Source organism: Camelus ferus, chromosome 11, assembly GCF_009834535.1.
Source record: "Camelus ferus isolate YT-003-E chromosome 11, BCGSAC_Cfer_1.0, whole genome shotgun sequence".
NCBI lineage: Eukaryota > Metazoa > Chordata > Mammalia > Artiodactyla > Camelidae > Camelus > Camelus ferus.
The window spans coordinates 1,262,162-1,282,711 of record NC_045706.1 but is presented as its reverse complement, the minus strand read 5'-3'; the positions used below and the strand labels follow the sequence as shown (position 1 = coordinate 1,282,711).

Sequence of the window (20,550 nt, the reverse complement as noted above, 5' to 3'; positions counted from 1 at the left end):
TAGCCCGTCTCCAGTGGTTTCTAGACAGTGTCGGAGCGCGCTCGCCGCTCCCAGCAGGGAGTGCTTCTGAAGCCAGTGAGGTGCTCCTTTCTGTGAATTTGCCAAAAGGCAGCGTTTCAAAACCGAGATGTTCCTGAAGTCGGGTGCCGTCCAACTGGGAGACAGGAATAGGGGGCACGTATCTTAGCGCAACACTGGGCCCAGGCCGTGACTTCAAGGTCGGGGAGGAGCCCCCGGCCCTGGCCCTCAGCCCGGCCCCCGGGCCCAGGCCCACTGCAGGGGCTCTGGCCGTTTCTCTTCTTCCCTGTGGGTCCAGACGATGCGTCGGCCCAAGGAATCTGGAACAAGGCTGCCTGAGTTGAAGGCTTGCCGAAGAGCCTCACTTTGGAGGGGGCGCTGTGTGTGGCCGCCTCTCTGGGCCTTTTGCTGACCCGAGCTGCTGTGACCCCGTGGGGTCCGAGCGGGGACAGCAGAGGCCGCTCAGGAGTTTTCTCAGGGGCAGTGGCTCTGGGTGGGGGAGGAGGGGCTGCTGCTGCGTCTGCTCGGAGCTGGGGCTCTGCCTCCTGTTCTGACATCAGGACGAGAGACAGCGCCTGGGCGCTCGGGGCGCGGAACCGAGGGTGCCCGTGACGTTGCTCAGCTGCCGGGGTCCCATCCTGCAGGCACGGCGCTCTGTGGCCAGCGTGGCTGCCCTGAGGCTGCTCCTGTCCCCGGTCCCCACAAAGCTTCCACACGGCAGCCCAGTGTGCACCCCTCAGACTCTTCATCTCTGCCGCTGGCTTCTAGAAGACACGTCCTTCTCCTCGGCCCCACCTCAGCCCCGTCAGGCCTGCCCCCAGCCCCCGGCTCAGTGCAGCTCTCCTCCAGTGAGGGCGCCGCAGCCCAGGACGTGATCCAGGTTTGCCGCTCGGGGTCCAGAGTCCTGGGCACAAGCCAGTTGAAGCCCCTGGCACTGCCGAGGTGGGTGCTCTGCGGCCCTGGATGAGACCTCGCCACTCCCAATGCCTCTGTCTCTCCTGGGGCTGGCCTCTTCTGTCTCCAGGGTGACAGGAAGGATGGGGGCGCGTGTGAGAGACTGGACGTGATCCCTGCAGCTGGCGCTTTACCAGATGTGGGGGTGTGTGCGGCAAAGCCTGGGGTGCAGAGAAGCACATAAAGCAGACCGGGAGACCCCGGAGCATCCCTGACGGTCACTTACTTGATGCCTGACTCCCTCTAACGTTGGCAGTGGCGTCGGGGGCAGTGTGGTGGCTCCACCTACTGAAGCGCATCGTCCAAAGGCTCCAAGCTGCTGTGTTTACTCCAGTTGGGGTGGGGTGAGAAGTGGGGGTCCCCTGTGCCTCTCCCCATGTGGCAACCTGTCCAGCACCCCTGGAGGACGAGCACGGCCTGGGCAGGAGGAGGGGCCCCTGGACCCCCTGCCCAGGGTCTGGGCGCGCGGGACCCACCCTGGGCTCTCACTGGGCTCTGGGGAGAGTTACTCTGTTCACACTCATTTCCATGAATAACACACTTACCATGTTTGTCCCCAAACTGATGTTGGAGAAAACAATTCACTCTGCCTTCAGGGAGACGCCGGGCTAGTCTGAAGACTGTTGCTGCCTCGGAAGCTCTCAGAGCAGGGAGGCCAGTGCCAGGGTGGAGGCGGCTCAGCCCCCTGGGGTCAGTGGTGGCAGGCAGGGTTCAGAACCAGCCAGAGCTGGCGCCATCCTTGTTCAGCCTGTGGGAGGGAGTCAGTGTGGACTGTGTTTGGACCGAGGCAGAAGCCGGTGGGCGGTGCAGAGGCCAGGCTGGGGGCGTGGTGGGGGCGGGGAAGGCCCACTCTGCTGCCGTGCAGTGTGGGACACCCCCCGGTGCCTCCCTCTACCTGACCCTGCCCTCAGTCACCTCTTAGACGGCTGGTGATGCCACCTGTCTATCCAGGAAAGGCCTGCAGAGTTTCATTTTAAAATAAGCAAAAAGTAACAAGGAAACATCGAGTAAATAATAGTTCTGGTGAAGCACAGCTGGCGAGTCGTGCAGGTGCTCAGGAGTTCACTGCCATCCATAGCGGGACCCTTGAGCAGGAGGGTGGGGCCAGGTGGCATCTTGGAAATGGTGGCTTGGGAGGCAGCTCTGGAGAACAGACTGGAGAGGATCACAAGGGGATGTAGGGAGGACCGTCAGGAGGCTGGGGCCCCACGTGGTCCAGGAGAGACGCCGTGAGACCGAGCCTGGGGACACTGCGGGGCAGGGGTGGGGCCAGGTCCCTGCTCACAGAGGCCAAGGGCTGGCATGGCCAAGCCCCTGACCCAGAGCTCCTGGCCAGGGGGTCCCAGTGGTCCTGCAGGGCCTCTCAGACCAGGCCATGAAGAGCCTCACTAGGTGGACAGGACCCGCCATCCAACTTGGGCACAGGATGTCTAAAGCCAGCAGGGAGGCCTTGGTGGATGGGACAGTCTTGAATCTCTTTGTGCAGGTGAGGAAATGGAGGCACGGGGCTTCCTAGGTAGTCAGTGGGGAGCAGGACTCAGCCCAGCCTCCGCCTTGTCATCCAGGCAAAGTCAGTGGACATGCCCACTTCCCACACTTGGTGCCGGGCACTGGGGCCTGTGAGGAACACAGGGCAGCCCCAGGCCTGGAGGCACGGGATTCAGGCATCACGGCGCTGGGTGGTAGATGAGCTTGGCCAGGGGGCCGGGGGCCGGCCCGTGGGGTGGTCTAGAGGGTGTGCTCGCCGCTGAGCCAGCTCAGGCACGCGGGCCGAGGGTGAAGCTCCTGGGCCCCATGGAGGCGTCCAGGGCCCCGCCTCAGCGTCTCCTGTGTCCAGGAAGCTTGAGTTTCATGCCCACTGCTGCAGTCAGGCTGCGTGGGATTCAAGCCTCAGAGTGGGGTCCCCGTGTTTTAGTCCAAAGGGGCAAAGAACAGACACTGAGTGCTGGTCACCTGGAGGTGGGGACATGGTCTTGTGCGGGGGTCCCCATCGGGGTGCTGTGTGGAGGGCGGACGGCCCTGCGGTCCGGAGCTGTGAGCTGCCGGCAGTGGGGCCAGTGGGCAGTGGGGCCGGCACCCTCACGCCCCTGCCCGCCCCACATGCGGCCTGAGCTCAGGCTGAGGCCAGCCGGGCGTTGCCTGCTCACCAGGTGTGTTTCCCTCCAGGTGAGTGAGGAAATGTGAGGTGGCACCGCCCCAGCTCAGCGTGCACAGCCCAGCCCAGACGAGCGGTCCCCCGGGCGCCCCTCACCATGTCCAAGAAGGGCGCGGGCGGCCGAAGCAAGGGGGACAAGGCGGAGGTCCTGGCCGCGCTGCAGGCTGCGAACGAAGAGCTACGGGCCAAGCTCACCGACATCCAGATCGAGCTGCAGCAGGAGAAGAGCAAGGTGGGCGCCTCTCCCCGACCCTGCCCCCTCCCCCTCCCCCACCCTGCCCCCAGGTCCCCTGCCCCTGCCTTCCCTATGCATCTCCCCGCCCTTCCCCCACCCTCCCCTCCCCAGCCCCCTGCCCTTCCCCCTCCTGCTCCCCAGCCCCCTCCCCCTCCCCCACCCCTCCCCTGCTCTCCTGCGGTGGGGGGGCCCTACACTCCCTCTCCCTCTCCCACCCCTGCCACTATGTCCTCTCCTCCCCCTCCAGTCCCCCCAACCCCCGCACAGCCACTAGGAGGTGCATGGGCTCTTGGGAAGAGGATGCAAGGAAGAGAGGATTTGGGGAGAGGGTGGCAGAGGGAGACGTGAAAGTGCAGGGCAGGCGTCTCCCCCAGAGGGTCCGAGAGGTCCTGGGTCGTGGACTGCGACTGTGACCCACCCCCAGCCTTGCGCTCCTGGGAGGCCTGGCGGGGGAGGGAAGCAGGGCACATGGGGCCACCTTCTTCCTCAGAGTTCCGCCTCCTCCTGGCTGAATCACAGGAAAAGTGATGTTTTGTGACGCACTATGCTTACGTGGAACTCAGGTTTCAGTGTCGGTGAAGACGTTGTTGGGACCCAGCCCCGTCCGTCCATTTGCACGTTGTCTGCGGCTCTCGCAGCACAGAATACTGACCACCTGGCCCTTCACAGAAAAAGCGGGCGGGCCCGTCCTGGTCACTTCCCTCCCGCCTTAGGTCCCCTGTTCTGTAAAAGGGACAGAAGCAGGGCCTCCAGCATGGATACTAGAAAGCGGCCATCATAGTGACCACGTGGCTGCTCCCGTGGCCGGGCCGCCTCCGTGGGCCTGCTGGGGGCCCACGGGGAGGACCCGGGGAGTCGATGCCAGCGCCTGCTCTGTGCCAGGTGGTCAGAGTCAGCAAAGAAGCCCAAGGGGCCCGGACGCGCTGTGTGGCTGGAGCACAGGGTGAAGGCACAGCCTTCAGTGGCCTGGGATGGAGATCTGTCCCCAGACGAGATCGTCCGTCTGGCACACGCAGGGTGGCATCCGGCACTCCGAGCGTCTTGTGCGGACCGGACTGTAGATGCTTCATGGCCAGGCCTCCGACATCACCCAGCCCTCCCTCTCCCCCGTTCGCGGATGGAAGAGAAGACCTGGCTTGTTAAGAACTCAATGATAACGAAGCGTTTTGTTTTATTGGGCAAAAATATAACAGCAATTTATTTTTCAACACAGAGAAATACCATGAGGTGGAAACCACTAAGCAATAGTGCTTTGCCTGAATCTCCAGAATCTGCCCACTGACCGCAGATTCGCGTGCAGCCTCGTCCCAGCCCTTCCAGTCTGCGGCCGCCCAGGGGCGTGTGCCGGCCCCTCGCTGCTCAGCCGGCCACGCCTGGCCAGGTCGCAGCTCCTGGCCCTCCTGGTGCCAAGCAGGAGCCCTGGGGCTGGCTCTGCGGCCCTGGTATTTATGCAAGGTGTACCCACTATTTTTAGAAAAGATGATGTAACCTCTTGATACAGAATTCCGAAGGAAGAGAAGGAAAGGCCTGGCGCTGACCTCCTTTCTCCGAGTCCACGCCCCTGGCGCCTCCCAGAGGGGTTCGAGTCACGGTTCCGTGAACGCACCTGTGCAAGTCTCTTCTTAAAGCATCAGTGACACATGTGGTTCTGCCAGTCCCCTTTCCTTGTCACCTTCACCGAGCGCCGTGGGGACCGAGCTCCTGTGGACGCCTTCGTCCCCTCACACGGCAGCCCCGCGGAGAACATGCCTGTCTGCGTGTCCTGGACCTCACGTGCAAGCGCGTGTGACTGCGGGGTGTTGGCGATCACACCGGGGCCTGCTGAGAGTGCGGGCTGGGCTGGGGGTGTTTTAGCTGCTGCACGGCTGCCCGGAAGGTGGCTGCTTGGGGCATTGCTGCTCAGAGCCCCCTCCTCCCCGGCTGAGCCGCCAGGTTCCTCGGTCCCCATCACCACATCCCCCGGGGCGCGCGGGGAGCTGGGAGCAGCCCTCTGGTTTCCTTCGTGGTGCAGGGTGTACATGGTGTGGAAACGGCCCCGCCATGTTTCTTTTTTCTATTCTTCCTGCGTTTTCCTTTTTTCCCCTACAGTCAGTTCAGTAAATAAGAGGTGCCCGCATTAACCTAGGTGTCTTCCCGAGACGGTGTCTCCTGGCCGAGGCCGCGAGCAGGCTACATGCAGGACTCAGGAGATGTCCGGGGCTCTGCCCGCTCAGCCCAGAGGTGGACACTTCACCCCAAACGCATGGTCTGCCGCAACTCCAACTGACCCAGCGGCTCTGTGGGGGGCAGGCAGGAGTGTCCATCAGAAACACACCGGAACGTTCGGTGATGCCCCAGTGTCAGGCTGGCGTCTGTTTTGACCTGGCAGAGAGGCACGCTGGGCCCCACGGGACGCGACCCAGTTCTGGGCACATGTGAGTGGCGCAGGGCACCCTCGACCTTCTTAGAGCTTTACTGGATGTTCCGGAAACAACCTGGCCGTAACTGTCCCACTCACGTGTGTCAGAGCCCTGTGGGGGCACACAGCAGCCGGGCTCCACAGCCCACCGTGTGCGTGTGAATGCGCAAGGCACGCGTGTGAGGACAGGTGCACGTGTGTGTGTGGGGGGGGGTGGGGGGCGTGGGGGTGTCTGGGTGATCACAGGACTAACGGGCCTGGCCCCGCATTCCTGGGGCCCCTGCAGTGCCTCCCAGCTCTCCAGAACCTCGTGTCAGACCCCAGGGGTGAGGCCACGGCGCTCTCCTCCTTGGCCTCACCTCAGACTCACCCGGAAAGCAAGAGGTTTAGAAAGAGTCCCAAGGCCCAGGCTGCCCCCCCCCACCCCCACCCGTGGCAACGCGTCAGCATGTTGAGGTGTGTGGGACGCGGGCACCCGTGTTTCTCAAAGCTTCCCCGGGTGCCGACGTGCAGCCAGGGTGAGAACCACTGGCCCGAAGGGTCTCTGCCCAGAAAAGTCACTCCCTTCATCAGAGATTGTGGGTCAGTTGCCGTAAGCAGTGTTTGGTGAGAGCCTCGGGGTTTGGAGGAGAGGCTGTTGATACACATGCAGGATTGTGAGCAGACAGGGTTCCACGGGGAGGGTGTGCTGAGTGACAAGTCCCTCCTCCCTCCCTCCTCCCCTCCCCCACCCTCGCCACTTTCCAAAGTGAATCGGCCTCAGTCCCCACCTCACCTGAAAGGGAAACAGACGCGTCGGTCTGCGCTCAGGGTGAGGGCGGGGGGTGCTGAGAGATAAGGGTGAAGACTGGTGGTGGTTTGCAGGGGTTTACCGTCTGAAGAGCAGGTTCCTGTGTTTCTTCTCACTTCCAGCCTCTGAGGAGGGCACGGTGGGCCCAAGGTCCAAGGCAGCGCTGGACTGAGGGTCCCTGAGTTCTGGGGAAGCCAGGCCTGCTGCTGGCTGGCTGGGAAGTGGGTGCTGGGGCCGGGCCGCCTTCAGAGGCCACCACCGGGTGGTGCGGACGGCCCCCGGGGCCTGTGGACGTGGTGGTGCGTCTTCCTGGCTCCTGGGCGGGGTCTCCAGGGCGGGGAACCCGCTGCTTTTCTTCCTCCCCTCCAGCTTTCAAGCCCAAAACCATCTGGCCCAGGGAGAGCTGCTCAGCTCCTGCAGCGGACAAGACAAAGGGTCAGCGGACGACCTCCTTCAGCCCTGGGGCGGCTCGGAGCATGCGGGGCACCTGGCAGGGCCCGGCTGGGTCCCAAAGGAGGTCAGACCTCCGTGCTCCGGCTCCTGGGACCTTCGAGCTGCTCCCTCCTCCTTCAGACGTGATCTCAGGAAGCCAGGTCACAGACACCAGCCTCCAACGTCCAGGCTGTCCAGGGTCTTGTAGGAACGGGACATGAGGCCACTGCTGTTCCTGTAGGGCTGGAAATGGGGCACTCTCAGTCCCCGGGGACTCATGTCCAAGACACCCACCTGCCCAGAGGGCATCCTGGCCACACCCAGAATCCAGAGTGGTCCATGCCCACCTCCAGGCACAGACGGCCCTCCTGCAGACCTGCTGTGCTGGGCCCTGAAGGAGAACCGCCTGTTTCTAAGTGTCTCAGTTCATGGAAGCTCACGTGTGACGAGCACACGGGCTTGAGGGATTTGAAGGTGATAAGTATACCCTGCCCCCCGTCAAGGACAGACCTTTCACTTCAGTAATGAATTGAAATGCAGGGGCTCGGATGGGGCTCCAAAGGCCTGGAGACCCATCCACTTGGCCTTGATGGATGTCCGGAGTCAGTTCCCGCGGTGTTGAACGGAAGCGAGTACAAGGCTCCGCGGTGGACAGCGCGTGGCCTCCCCAGCACACAGCCCGTTCCCAGGTGTGGGCCCCGCCAGCCAGCCACAGGCAGGCTCAGAGAAGAGGCTCCGGGTCTGCAGACCCACGGGGCAGGAGGAGGGGGGCCCTCTGGGGTGCCTGCTGCCATGCATCGTGGGTTCAGGCCTGGAGCGAGCCCGGCCCAGGCACAGAGGGAGCCGGGACGGGGTCCTGCCTGCGCCTCTCTCCCCGGCCGGCTGAGGGCCACGTGGAGGAGCCCTGCCCAGGGCAGGGCTGGGTGATCGTGCCCAGGTGGACAGGCCTGGAGCGGGAGGGGCCGCGCAGGGTGGGGAGGGTTCTCCAGGCAGAGATGAATCCGAAGCTGCAAAAAAGTGGCAAGTGTAAACTCGGGCCTTGTGCTGGGTCATGTGGGCTCTTCCGACCGGGCCCTTTTGCCCCCCACGCTAAAGGATGCTGAGGAAACGGCTGCCTGCCCACCTGCAGAGACTGGGAGGTGTACAGGAACAAACACCAGAACCAGGTATGGGATCAGCCAGGGGCTTCATGGTCCAGGACCTAATTAGGACCCTTCGGGACAGGTTCGTGGAAAACTAAAGTACCAGAATGAATGACAGGGAGACATCACGGTCAGATGTCACCAAGTTACTACAAGACAAGAGCCAGAAGCAGAAAAGGTCCTTACAGACAATGACAGACCTGCCCTAATGACGGAAATACACGGGGCTGGTTCAGAGGGAACCAAAGACATTCGTGAAACGACACGAGACAATAAGAAAGCCTAAATCAGAATTAGGACAACACAGACAAGGACTGCCAGGACACGTGGACAACGGAAATGAAGATATCTTAGGAACAAAAGCTGAACTAGAGAAACATAAGAGTGTATAGACCACAAGTAGCACATTGAGAAAATGGAAAGTGAAAATGAGGAAATAACTGAACACAAAAAAGGAAGAGAAAAGGGCCTGGGAGAAAATGAGAAATACTGAAAACAGGCAAGGATTACCCAATATATGGATGATAGAAGTCCCCGAGGAGGAAAACCACACAAGGAAACAGAACAAACACCAAAAACGGTAATTCAAGAAAACTATACTAAAACATTTTTGTTGTTGTTTAAAAAAGGAAAGAAACAGCGTATGGAAGGAGCTCAGCACGTGCCTGACATCAGGACCTAGGACAGCTCGCAGCAAACCGTATTTGGGTCACATCAAAGACACAGGAAATTCAGTCATCAGGGCAAAAGGAGCACATGGCCTCTCGGGGGAGGAAGGTCAGGTCGCCGTCAGGTAGCTGACAGCAGTGGCTTGATGCCAGAGGAAGTGGCCAATGTGAAGACGCTCAAGGGAAAAACGTAAGGGAGGGTTTTATATCCAGTAAAAACGAACTTTGAGCGTAAGAGGTGTGGACAGACTGGGGCTGACCTGCAGGAATGCAAGTCACAGGAGCACTTCCTAAGGGTCTCCTGAGGGTGGGCTTCAGATAGCCGGACGGCCGTTGGTCACCAGCGTGAGGGTGGCCGTGAGCCCTGAGCCTGCAGTTACTCTGAATGAAACCTGAGTGATGGTGCGGCCCAGGGCCACCTACAGTCTGTGCTCAGAGGTGGCCTTGCAGGCACCTTCTGAGCAAGTCCAGGCGGGGAATTAAGAAATACTTTGGAGCTCCTTAGGAGAAAATTAAATGAGAGTACATAGGGAAGGAATGTAACGTGCAACGATCACGTGGGCCCACGCTGCAGACAGTGCAGCCAGGACAACCCAGACGCAAAACGCCAACCTTCTCCACATCACGATGATGGTGACGGTGTTAATGTCGCCCTGCTGTCAGCAAAGCCACTGTCTGTCCAGTGTGGACAGAATGGGCCTCATCGAAGTCCAGTGTGGATAACTGAGTGATTACGGGCTGGTCTAATTCGGGCGTCTCCTGTCTCCTGGGAACGAGGCTTCTCAGTGTGAATGGATGGAGAGACGGCGGAGGGCATACAGGAGAAGTGAGACTGGCTTCGAACTGGACATTGTAAATGTCAGTAGGAACTCAAAGTGACTTTATCAGATACAGGTTTTGTTCTATATATAAGACTTACCAGTATATCTAGCTCTGCCTTACAACCCTGACCAGCCCGGTGCATGAGTCCTGGGGCCCTGTGACCTTGAAGTTCTGTTTCCCTTTAACAGAGGTCAGGGCCACCGGAGAACCGTTTGGGGCAGGAAGTGAGCAAATGAGGCTGGAAGAGCCTGACAGACGAGAGAGGCTCCTCGGGTCGAGTCGTGCTGAAGGATTCAGGGGCCACCTCCAAGAGGCTCCCACCTGCCACAGACGGGACCCTCTCGGCTTCAATAAGGATATGATTGGCAACGAACAGGAATCCACCAACTGGGTTTAAATCCACATATTCTTTTTTGGGGGGGGGGGGTAGGAGGTAATTAGGGAGATTCACTTAAATGGAAGATGAATAAATATCTGTCTGCCCCGGGATCTCAACAAAAGTCCAGTTCTCCAAACAGCTGGACTGGTGCTCACTCTGCCACCTGGGCAGTGGGGATCGTCAGGGGCCCCGGCTATTAAAATTTCTCCAGTCATTGCCAGGTCCAAGACAGGGGAGGGTATAGCTCAGTGGTGGAGTGTGTGCTTAGCATGCACGAATTCTGGGTTCAATCCCCAGGGCCTCCATCATCAATCAACCAACCAACCAACCTAATTACTCTCCCCAAAAGCAAAACAAACAAAAAAGTAATAAAATAAAAATTGCAGGGTCTGAGCCGAGCCAAGGGAAGTCTCAGCACTGAATCCTACAGGACAATAGGACTGCTGGTCGGCAAGCACCATCTGTCCTAGTGGGGAAACAAAAGAGGATAAGGCTGCCATGGCCCCCTGCTCCCGGGGAAGCTTGCTCAGGCGGGGTGGGGGAAGACAGCACAGTCACAGAGAGAGAGGGAGACATGAGGCACTCTGGGGAGTGAGAATTGCTGAGAAGAAAGGGACATAAAGTAATGGCGTTGGTGCAGTGGGCACAGGAGGGCTGCTGGCCAGGACCATGGGAGGGCACACCTGGCAGAAGCTGGGCCTGGCTGGGCAGAGTGAGCAAGGGAGGAGGCAGCTGCAGGTCCAGGGGCCGTGGGGTCAGGGCTCACACGGCTCTGTGGGGAAAGGATGCACACCCGCAGGGCGTGGGGCCCCACGGAGCGGGGCTGGGACCTGTGCCTCGTGCTCCCATGAGGGTGTGCCCTGGGGGTGGCTTGAGGTCATGGAGATGGTGCCCTCTTCCAGGGCCCGGGAGACGGTGATGCTTTTACTCTAAATGCACCAGGAGCCGGAGAAGCGGGTCACACAGGGACCGGGGAGATGAGCTCTGTGCTTCCGGAGCCCTCTGGGTGGAGAGTGGGTGGTGGGGAGGGAAGGCAGGAGGCGGAGCAGGCCTGGGGGGCCGGGGAGGTGGACAGACTCGGGGTGCACTCTGCAGGTGGGGCGGTGAGCTTGGGTGTGCTTGCCGTGGGGCGCCTCCTGATTGTCTGCCCCCACCCTCCATGTAGACCCAGGGCCAACCTGGATCCCAGCCATTCTTTCATTCCAGAAATAGATTTTGAGCAGGATTTCCTGCCACATGGAGGGGTGCGTGGTCATCCTGCTGAGGTCAAAGCTTTTGGATGAAAATAAACCATGCAGTAAAAAAAACCCTGAGTTTCCCCTGAGATCTAGATACCAGACATGTAGTCAGACAGCCCAGCTGCCTAGTAGACTGGTTTCTCCATTTGCCGAGCGTGTCACCGAAGGTAAGCCCGTCACCCGGCTCAAGGGGGCGGGGCCCAAGCCGGCTGCAGGGCAGAGCCCCCCACTCCCTGCTCCCCACGGGGCCGCGCCCTCTCCGTGGAGGGTGCACTTGGGAGGGAGGGTCTCCCCCTCCCACGCGCTGCAGATGCCCGGGGACAGTGTGTCTGCGGTCTTACTTCCCCGGCCAGCTGTGCTTCCAGGCGAAAAACACAAAACCCAGAAACCTTTCCAGAACTTGTAGGCGGGTTTCAGCAACGGCAGAGGGCGGCTCACAGACAACAGCTGTCGCTCGCCCGCAGGTCAGCCGCGTGGAGCGGGAGAAGAACCAGGAGCTGCGGCAGGTGCGGGAGCACGAGCAGCACAAGAACGCCGTCCTGCTCACGGAGCTCAAGAGCAAGCTGCACGAGGAGAAGATGAAGGAGCTGCAGGCCGTGCGGGAGACGCTGCTGCGGCAGCACGAGGCCGAGCTGCTGCGCGTCATCAAGATGAAGGACCACGAGAACCAGCGGCTGCAGGCGCTGCTGCACGCGCTGCGCGACGGCGCCCCCGAACGGCTGCGCACGGTGCTGCTGACCGAGGCCAAGGAGGAGGCCAAGAAGGGCTTCGAGGTGGAGAAGGTGAAGATGCAGCAGGAGATCTCCGAGCTGAAGGGGGCCAAGAGGCAGGTGGAGGAGGCGCTGACCATGGTCATCCAGGCGGACAAGATCAAGGCGGCGGAGATCCGGAGCGTGTACCACCTGCACCGGGAGGAGCTCTCCCGCATCAAGAAGGAGTGCGAGCGCGAGATCCGCCGGCTGGTACGTGCGCGGGGCGCGGGGCGCGGGGCGCGGGGGGCGGGGCGCGGGGCGGGGCTGGGGGGAGGGCGGAGGCGCGGTGGGGGGGGGTTGGGAGCGCTGGCGGCGGGGGCGGGGCGTCCCTTCGGCTTTGCTCCTCCTCAAGTTCGTCTGCAGAGCGCGCCTCACACCCCTACTGTTGCTTTGAGGACTCCAGAGAGGCCAGGCTGCTAAAAACAGCGGGATGTGGTTCAGAACTCCCCGCAGTCAGCGCCCCCAGGGCCGGCCAGGCCGCAGCGCCCCCCGTCCGCCCACCACGCTTCCCAGGTCCTTCCCATTTCCAGCTTGCCCAGATCCAGATACCTACAAGGGAGCCTGCTGCCCTAAAAGGGCCACCTTCTTCCAGCCCCAGGTCAAGCCCAAGCCAAGCAGGGGCCAGTGTCTGATGGTGGGAGGGGCCTCACTAGCAGGTCCTGGACCCAGAGAGGGGAGACCGGAGGCCCAGGGGCGACGGTCGCAGGGTCAGGCCGCCCTGACGGCCCGTGCTGTGCACTGTCTGGGAAAGCATCGCTCTTGCAGGTCAGGAAGTTCACCGGGTGCATCGACACGGCTCTAGAGGCTGGGTGCCCAGTGGCGGCGCGGGCAGACCCGATGCTCTCAGAGCCCCATCGCCGAGAGGGTGGAGGGAGTACTCAGGGGCTGTGAGGGACACACCCGATTCTCCTTGTTCCCTGCAGCCTAGACCTCCTCCGCCATTTGCGGAAATGGAGCCCCACGCCCCCGTCAGGTGCTTTGTCAGGACCCAGCTGACTTTGCTGCTGGCCACACCTGGGCCCCGGGGTGCCCCTCAGTGGGGAGCAGCCAGCTTTCCAACCAGCACGGCCACGCACCTGGCCCCCTCTCCCTGCGTCCTAGGCCTCTGGTTTCCAGAGACCACTGTGTTGACTTCTTAGAAGGGTCGCCGCCCTTCTGGACACCTGGCCCAGAGGGGAACTAGGAACAAATTTGTGAACAGATTCAGCTTTGCCACGGTGTGCACATGGGGACCCCCAAACATCCCCACCCTGAATGGTCCCCTCTCCCTTTCCAGGGTGCCCCTTGTTCCATTCTCCCCCATTCGCCTGGCCATCCATCCCTCAGCCACGTGCTGGTTCAGGTCAGTACCCGCTGCCCAGATCCACACAGCACTTCAGTGGTCCCGACTGGACTCAGTGTTCGTCATGGGGGCAGTGGCCTGAGTGCCTTAACCAGAGACTTACAACAGAACCAGCCGTCCCCTGCGGTTCCCCCTCAGCCCTGCCGTGGACTCCCCAGAGGCACCAGCTTGCAGCTCTTCTAGCTGATTCTTCTGGGTTTTATTCCAAATTCTCAAACACAGGCTCAATCTTCTCCTGCTTGGTTTCTGTTGTAGTGCCTCCTCTGCTCCCCCCTCCGCCCCCTGCCCCCCTAGGTCACCTTGGCCAGGTTTCTGCAGGAACACACTAGCACACCCCACACGGGGAGCTGAGGAGGCTTCAGCGAAGGAGCAATTCACAAAGGTGTGAGCGGCTCTGTGGAGACCTCTAGGGAGTGGAGACCAAAGCGGGGGCCTAGCTGTGGCCCAAAGGTCGGGGACGGAGCAAGTGCTGCCCTGTGGGCAAGGGCCTCGGGCCAGGAGGGTGGCCGTGGGGGCAGCTCAGCCCAGCCAAGAAGCGGAGGGAGCGGACACCCAGACCTCCCCCGCCCCCCAGCTCTGGCTGTCCTGCTCCAGGGCCGGGAGGTGGGAGCACGAGGACCGGCCTCCTGGGCACAGAGCGGGGAGCATCTCAGGAGATCCCCGTGACTCCTTCTGGGTTAAACCACAGTTACTCTTTGCGTTACAATCGCTATGTAAACGTTCACGGTGACCCACCGTTACATTATCTTTCTCGTACACACTTTTACTTTCCTTAGAAGTAATTTTTCATTTGCTCAATGTTCTAAGTGCCTATCACTGACTCACTCCTGAATTTCCAAGGGAAGGAATCTCTTCTGGACACAGTCAGAACGTTAGGAATTCTGTCCGTTGAGGTTTTCTGAGACATCCTTCCGGAGCACTCTCTCCTCCTGTCTGCACCTGGACCGTTTTCTCCCAAAAGCTGCATCACCCTGATTTCTCCTCCATCCTCATCTGGGAAACACCTCTGCTCGCTCCTGTGTCAAAGCCCTTCCTCCCTCAGCTTCCTCTTTTTTTTAGGAATGTTTCCCATGTTGGTGAAACTCATTCTCTAACAGATTCCTGGAAACACAGAGATTGGGCAGTACATTTTGCGAGACCTTGTGTGGATGAAATCTGTATTCCGACCTCGCAATGGAAGTTTAACTGGGTATGGAATTAGAGGCTGGAGACATTTTTTGTCAAGAATTTGAGGGTATTTCTGAGTTCTCTTCCGACTCACAGCGCTGCTCTTACGAAGCTGGGTAACATTCCAGCTCCTGGTCCTTCATGTGGCGCTGTCTCCCTTCCCCGTCCTCCCCGGAAGTTGTGAGATATCCTCCTTGAGCGCAGAGCACCCCTGACGTTTCAGGGTGATGTGCCTGTCATCTGAGTGTTTGCTCAGCCAGCGCACCTACGGTCAGGAGCCCTCTCTGACCGGAAACTCGTGTCTCCCAGCTCTGGGACGCCTCATCCCACTGCTCCAGGCATTCTCTCCCCCTTTCCTTCTAGAACCTGTTAGTCAGATGCTGGGCTGTGGAACTGACACTCTGATTTTCTTATTTTTCTCTCCGACCCTGGTTTTTCATTCTTCTTTTTAGGAAAAGGCCTCAACTTTCTCTGCTAACTTTTCCGTTTAATTTTTTTATTTCCTCCTTTGTACATTTAATTCTCCAAGTGTTTGTTCCCTGAAATAAATTTTTTTGTCTTTTCCTTCTTGCTCATAGATGTAGTACCATCTCATTTCTCTGAGGATAATAATCATAATTAGTGTTTTTCCTTCTGTTTCTTTCATTGTCCATGTTACTTCAGAGTCCTTTTTTGCATTTTTTTTTCATTCTGGTTCCTGTCTCTCATGTTGGAGGATTTCCTTGAGCGACAGGGATTCCCCCCGCCCAACCGTATCCCGGCAGGGACACCGACCCGACGCCCTGGGTCTGTGTGTTTGGAGTGGGGGCTTTAAGGTGAACTGGAAGAAACTCTGCCATTTTTGGGTGGACGTTTTTCCTCTCACCATTTTTTTGGTCTTTGCCCACTGCGGAATTCAAACCAGGGTGCTGAGGCTAAAGAAAGACATTAAAGACATCAATTTGGAAAGGAAGAATTAGCACTGTCTTTTCGCAGGTGACATGACTTTGTATGTAGAAAGCCCTAAGGAGGTCCCCAAAATGAGCTATGGGATGAGTTCAGCAGGCTTTCAGGATATAGGATCACTATGCAAAACTCAGCTGTATTTTTATATACTAGCAGCAAACAATCCAACAGGAAATTTTTAAAATTCCACCCATAGTGGCATGAAAAAATAGAAACCTTAGGAGTGAATTTAACAAAAGACATGCAAAACATGCACACTGAAAACCAGCAAACATGGCTGAGGGAGACTGCAGGTGAGCTCGGTGGAGGGCTGGTCCGTGTTCGCGGATGAGAACTCAGCATGGTCGGGATGTCCGTTCTCCCCAGGGCACCCCAAAGAGCAGACACAGCCCCGGTCAAACCCCAGCAGCTCCTCTGCAGGCCTGGACAGGCTGATTCTAAAACTCACATAAAAATGCCACATCTTCCCCTGCCCTGTGGTACCTTTCTGTATTCTCAGCGATACCATTTTTTAGCCTAAAGCTTTCAGTTCTTGAGGAGTCCAACTTGTCCGTCTCTTCCTTTAGGGACGGTGCTTGTTGTGTCTTGTTTAAGAAGTCCTTTTATTCTGAAGCATGAAACTTTGTCATTTTGTCTTTCACGCACAGGTCTCTGCTCCACTGCCTCATGTGTGTGTGTGTGTGACGTACGGTAGAGGCCCAATTATATATACACGTGTATGTTTTAATTGAAGCATAATCAGTTGCAACGTGTCAGTTTCTGGTGTGCAGCACCACGTCCCACTCATGCATATATACACATACGTCCTTTTTCATATTCTTTTTCATTAAAGGTAATTACAAGATACTCAATATAGTTCCCAGTTGTATTTTTTCCATATGGATACACAGTTGTTCAAGCAGCTCTTACTAAAAAGACCATCTCCCCCAACCCCAGTCGACGCTGCCTCCTCTGACTTCCATTAAGTATTCTTTTATGAGAGCCTTCTAATTTGTTCTGCCATCTGCCCCTCTTCAAGCCCATTCTGTATGAATTCCTCCAGCTTTATTTTAAGCCTGGATTCCTGGCGTAGTGAGTCCTCCCACTCCGTTCTTCTTCAAGGCTAACTTGACTCTTCTCAGCCCTTGAGGCTTCCACAGAAACCTCAGAATCATTTTTCCTAAATAAAAAAACAGTTGGGATTTTTGTTGGGATCATAACTAAACTGTTAAAGGATAGGTTTTAACAGAGGATATAATCACGGTTCTCATACACTGAATATGTGTCCACATTTTTATTTAAATCATTAGCGCATGAGAAACAAGTGAAATGTGACACCAATTCAAACCAGAATTGGATCTGAATAGATTCATGTGCCCTGTCTGGCAGAGGGCATTTGCAAGGCCGGGAGCAGAATTGTTTGTACGTCTGTGGACGGGAAGTGTCTGCACGGCTGGCAGTTTTCCCAGGTAAACATCAGAGGCGCAGGACAGTCTGGTCGAGGATGGAGGCACACAGCTCTGGGCAGCCAGACAGCCCTCAGGAACTAGGAAAGGGGCCAGACTCCTTTTTTTGCTTATTTCGGAGCCTTCCACAGTTTTTCCCTTTAGAATCCATGATCATTTGGGGAAATCTCCTTTAGTTACCATTCCATGTATATGTGTGTACATATACGCATATACTTCACGTGTATGTATGTGCGTATCACTGAAGATACACACACCTGAGAACAAGAAGACCAGTTTACTTGCCTTTCAAGACCGCCCTCCTCCAAGAGCCCCACTGCTCCCCGGCCCAGGGGGCGGGAATGGGCTCTGGGGTCCCATTCCACTCCCGCACCTCCCGCCCCTTCCACCAGGTGTCGCTGTGGAGGCGGGCCCGCAGGGGGCCGCCGCTCCGCCCTCTGTCCACTGTTGCCAGAGCCCAGCCGTAATTCAGAATCTATAAAGTTTTACTGGGATGTGATTGACACTCATCACTGTGTAAGTCTGAAGTGCACAGCGCTGCGGTTTGACTTCCACACGTGTGGAATCATTGCCTCCCTGAGCATCACTAGCTTCTGCCACCTCATGTAGATACAGCAGAAAGAAAACCCTAAAAAAGAATAAAAATTTTCCTTGCGGTAAGAAGTCTTAGGATCTACTCTCGTAACAGCTTCCACATGCGTCAGCATATATCCATGTTCCGCTTTTGCGCCATTTAAAGCGAGTAGTGAAAAACACATCAGAAGCCTCAGCCCGATGGCCGCACGCAGTGGGTGCCCTGGGAGCGCTGGGCAGTGAGAGCCAGCTCCCGCAGCCCGCCCACAGGCCCAGCAGCCCGGGCCTTTCTCCGCGGGGCGCCGCCCCCGTGGGGTGCCCTTGCTTAGCCCAGAGCCTCCTAAATCTTCTCATGATGCAGGGCTCTGGCCCCAAGCCCGACTGTGGATTCAGGGACGACACCCGGCCCAGTTAGTGCGGGCAGGTCTGACGTGAACGCTGCTGTGGCTGACCCGGGAGAGGGCAGCCTTGGCCCAAGGTGGGAGCTCTGAGGCATCTTTGGATTAGGCGGGGGTGGCAAGAGGGAAGTGAAGGGTGGAGGAGAAGGTCGAGGCAGCCCCACGCAGCGGCCTGGGGGCAGGTCTGAGAAGGGGCCTGGCTCCGAGGGGAGGGGCCTGGGGAAGCAAAGTGCTCTGGTCACATGGGACCGCCCTGTGCCGGCCTGACTGTGTGTGGGCCGGGGGCCTCCCTGGTGAGGCCAGGCCCGTTGTTGGGGCCCCGTGATTCTGCTGCACAGCGGGGGTGGGGGTGGGGGAGTGTGTCGGAGGGTGGAGGGTGGGGTGAGGGCGGGGCAGCTCCCGTGGAAGCAGGCAGACTCGGGTGAGGATTCTGACTCATGCTCCTGGTACTCAGGGAAGCCGTGGGAGGGATGAGCCCTGATTCTTGCTCTCTAAGGTGATTCTGTGGCTGCGAGGGACAGGTTGTAGCAGGCACAGGTGGACACAGGAGGCCAGTGGAAGCCACTGCAGCGGTCCCGGTGAGGGAAGGTGACCAGCGGTGACCAGCTCGTCCCAATTTACTCTGTGTCAGCTTTGAAAACCCCTGTCCTGGGCTCCGGGGGGGTAGGGGGTGTCACCTGGGTGTGGGTGTCGGGGTCGTGTGGGTGTGGGCACAGGTGGTGACGTAAGGCGGGGACAGGAGTGCACCCCTGCTGTCTGCCGCGCTGCCCTCCAGGACCCCAAGCCCGCGGAGGGGATGGGGAGCCAGGACCCAGGGGCAGGAGCGCAGCTCTTCACAGCCTTGTGTTAACCCACCTTGCAGGGAGGGAGCCACGGGTGCAGGGTGCAGCCCCCAATTCCACGCTGCCCTCCAGGGTTTCGCTGGCCATCCTGTTACCCGTGTTTAAGTATGTGCCCCCTGTGAGGTGGGGGCTCACGCGCAGAGCATATTTCCATCTCATTCGGGGGTCCCTGTCCTGCACACGCACTTCCTTCACAAACGGGCCTTCTGAGCCGAAAGCAAGGGACTGGGAGGCGCAGGGACATGCCCTTGGCTGAGAACTTGCGACATCTTGGGGAAAGGGAGACGCTGTGCGCGGGACCTGGGGCTTCAGGAGGCCCCCCCGGGGCACCGCGCTGATCTTAGAGGGGGTTTCCTGTCTTCAGAAGTCAGAGCCTGCCCCCCGTGGGAGCGGCCTGTCCGCGGATTTCCTCTGCAGGCGGGTCGCGGAGCCCCGCATCTGGGTGCCTCGGCTGGCTTGGCCACGAGACGTGACGCGCACGGTGGCTTCTCGGGGAGTCTGCTCTCTGGCCCAGACCATCTGCCTAAGCAGCAGGGATTAAGCGGGACTGTGTGGAAGCTCTTGTTTTCACATTTCCTGATGAAAGAAAAAGGATGTTTCTAGAGTGTCTGTGTGTAAACGTTAGACCGGAGAACGCAGCTGCTCGCTAACATGGCTGCATTTTCACCGGCCTTGGTTTCCGCTGACTGACTGGGTTGCCTCTTCTGCATTTCTGCCCCGGGCAACGGGGATGTAGCAGTGAAGGGTTTTATTCTGTTCAGTTCATTGCCAGCCTGGGAATTCTGTGATCTGGGCTAATTAGACATTAGACTCTGTTCCACACCGACTTCAGCAGATGGCTGATTTGTTAACTTCTTTGAACCTTCCACAGCAAGTGAAGCAGCAAGATGTCCTAGCCTGCTCTGCTGTTTGAAAATAGGTTTTAAACCAAGTCTTCTTGTAAATCTAGCGCCATCTGTAATGATGCCCACAGCGCCTGAGTCCGTCTGTCTGTCTGAAGGATGAGTGGCAGCGGGGGGTCCGTTCCGCCTCCCTCTCCGCCAAGGGCAGCGGGTGGCCTGCATCTTGGCCAAGGACGCACCTGGGGCAGCTGGATGCGGGGCCCAGGGGCAGGGGCAGTGGTCAGAGGGGTGAGCACTTTAGGGAGAGTGGGGCGGGCTGCGGACCCCTCAGGGCCACCAGCCCGGGCGGGTCAGATGCACTGGGCACTCCTGTCCTCCCGTCTGGAGCCCGCTTGTCCAGGGACCCTCCCCCCCCCCAACCCAAGTCTTAGCTCAAAGGGGGAGTAATGAGAACTGTGGCTTTGGCTGCAAACAGCTGGGCAGCAGCCCTGCTTTTTGTGCACACCTCGGAGCCAGAAGAGGTGCGTGCGGGGTGAGGGTGTTGGCCCCACGCGCTGTCCAGCCTTCCCAGGCCCGGCACCCGCCAAGCGGATGGAAAGGGCTTTCGGCCCCAGGGCTACCTCACACGCTGACACCTGCCTGTTCTAACACGAACCTCGCTCATCATACCCTCCCGTTGACAGGGGCACAGGAAGCCTGGGGAGTCCCTGCTCTGCCTAATGTGCAGCACAAGGCGAGGGGTGGAGGTGGCCTCTCTGGACCCCGCCGGACACCGCCAGTCCTGGGGAGCCCCCGCAGGCCAGCGCAGGGGAGGGTGGTCCGGCCGGGTGTCCGGGGAGGCTGGGGTGGGGTGCAGTGTCCCGGAGGGAGTCCTCAGCTGGCCGGCTTGATCTGAGCCGCCTGAGCCAGAGGCCAGCCACGACCGGACAGTCTCAGGGCGATGGGCTCGCAGCCCTCCGTCCGGGGGACTTGCTTTGCTTCCAGTCTCAGAGCCCGAGTCGTGGCAGGGCCGC

The 20,550-nt window shown here is 59.1% G+C and overlaps 1 protein-coding gene and 1 long non-coding RNA gene across 2 annotated transcripts in view; one reads left to right on the top strand and one right to left on the bottom strand.

The window, feature by feature from the left end:
* Positions 1 to 553: 553 nt before the first annotated feature.
* LOC116666896 (janus kinase and microtubule-interacting protein 3-like) overlaps positions 554 to 20,550 on the top strand; it is a 38,252-nt gene continuing 18,255 nt past the window's right edge. Inside the window, exons 1-3 of the mRNA XM_032490615.1 lie at positions 554 to 2,458; positions 3,139 to 3,359; positions 11,696 to 12,193. Of these exons, the coding sequence (XP_032346506.1) occupies positions 3,225 to 3,359; positions 11,696 to 12,193 (633 nt within the window). The 5' untranslated portion in view covers positions 554 to 2,458; positions 3,139 to 3,224. The remainder of the gene's footprint in view (positions 2,459 to 3,138; positions 3,360 to 11,695; positions 12,194 to 20,550) is intronic.
* LOC116666901 overlaps positions 14,570 to 20,550 on the bottom strand; it is a 17,861-nt gene continuing 11,880 nt past the window's right edge. Inside the window, exon 3 of the long non-coding RNA XR_004323708.1 lies at positions 14,570 to 14,581. This is a non-coding gene — a long non-coding RNA (uncharacterized LOC116666901). The remainder of the gene's footprint in view (positions 14,582 to 20,550) is intronic.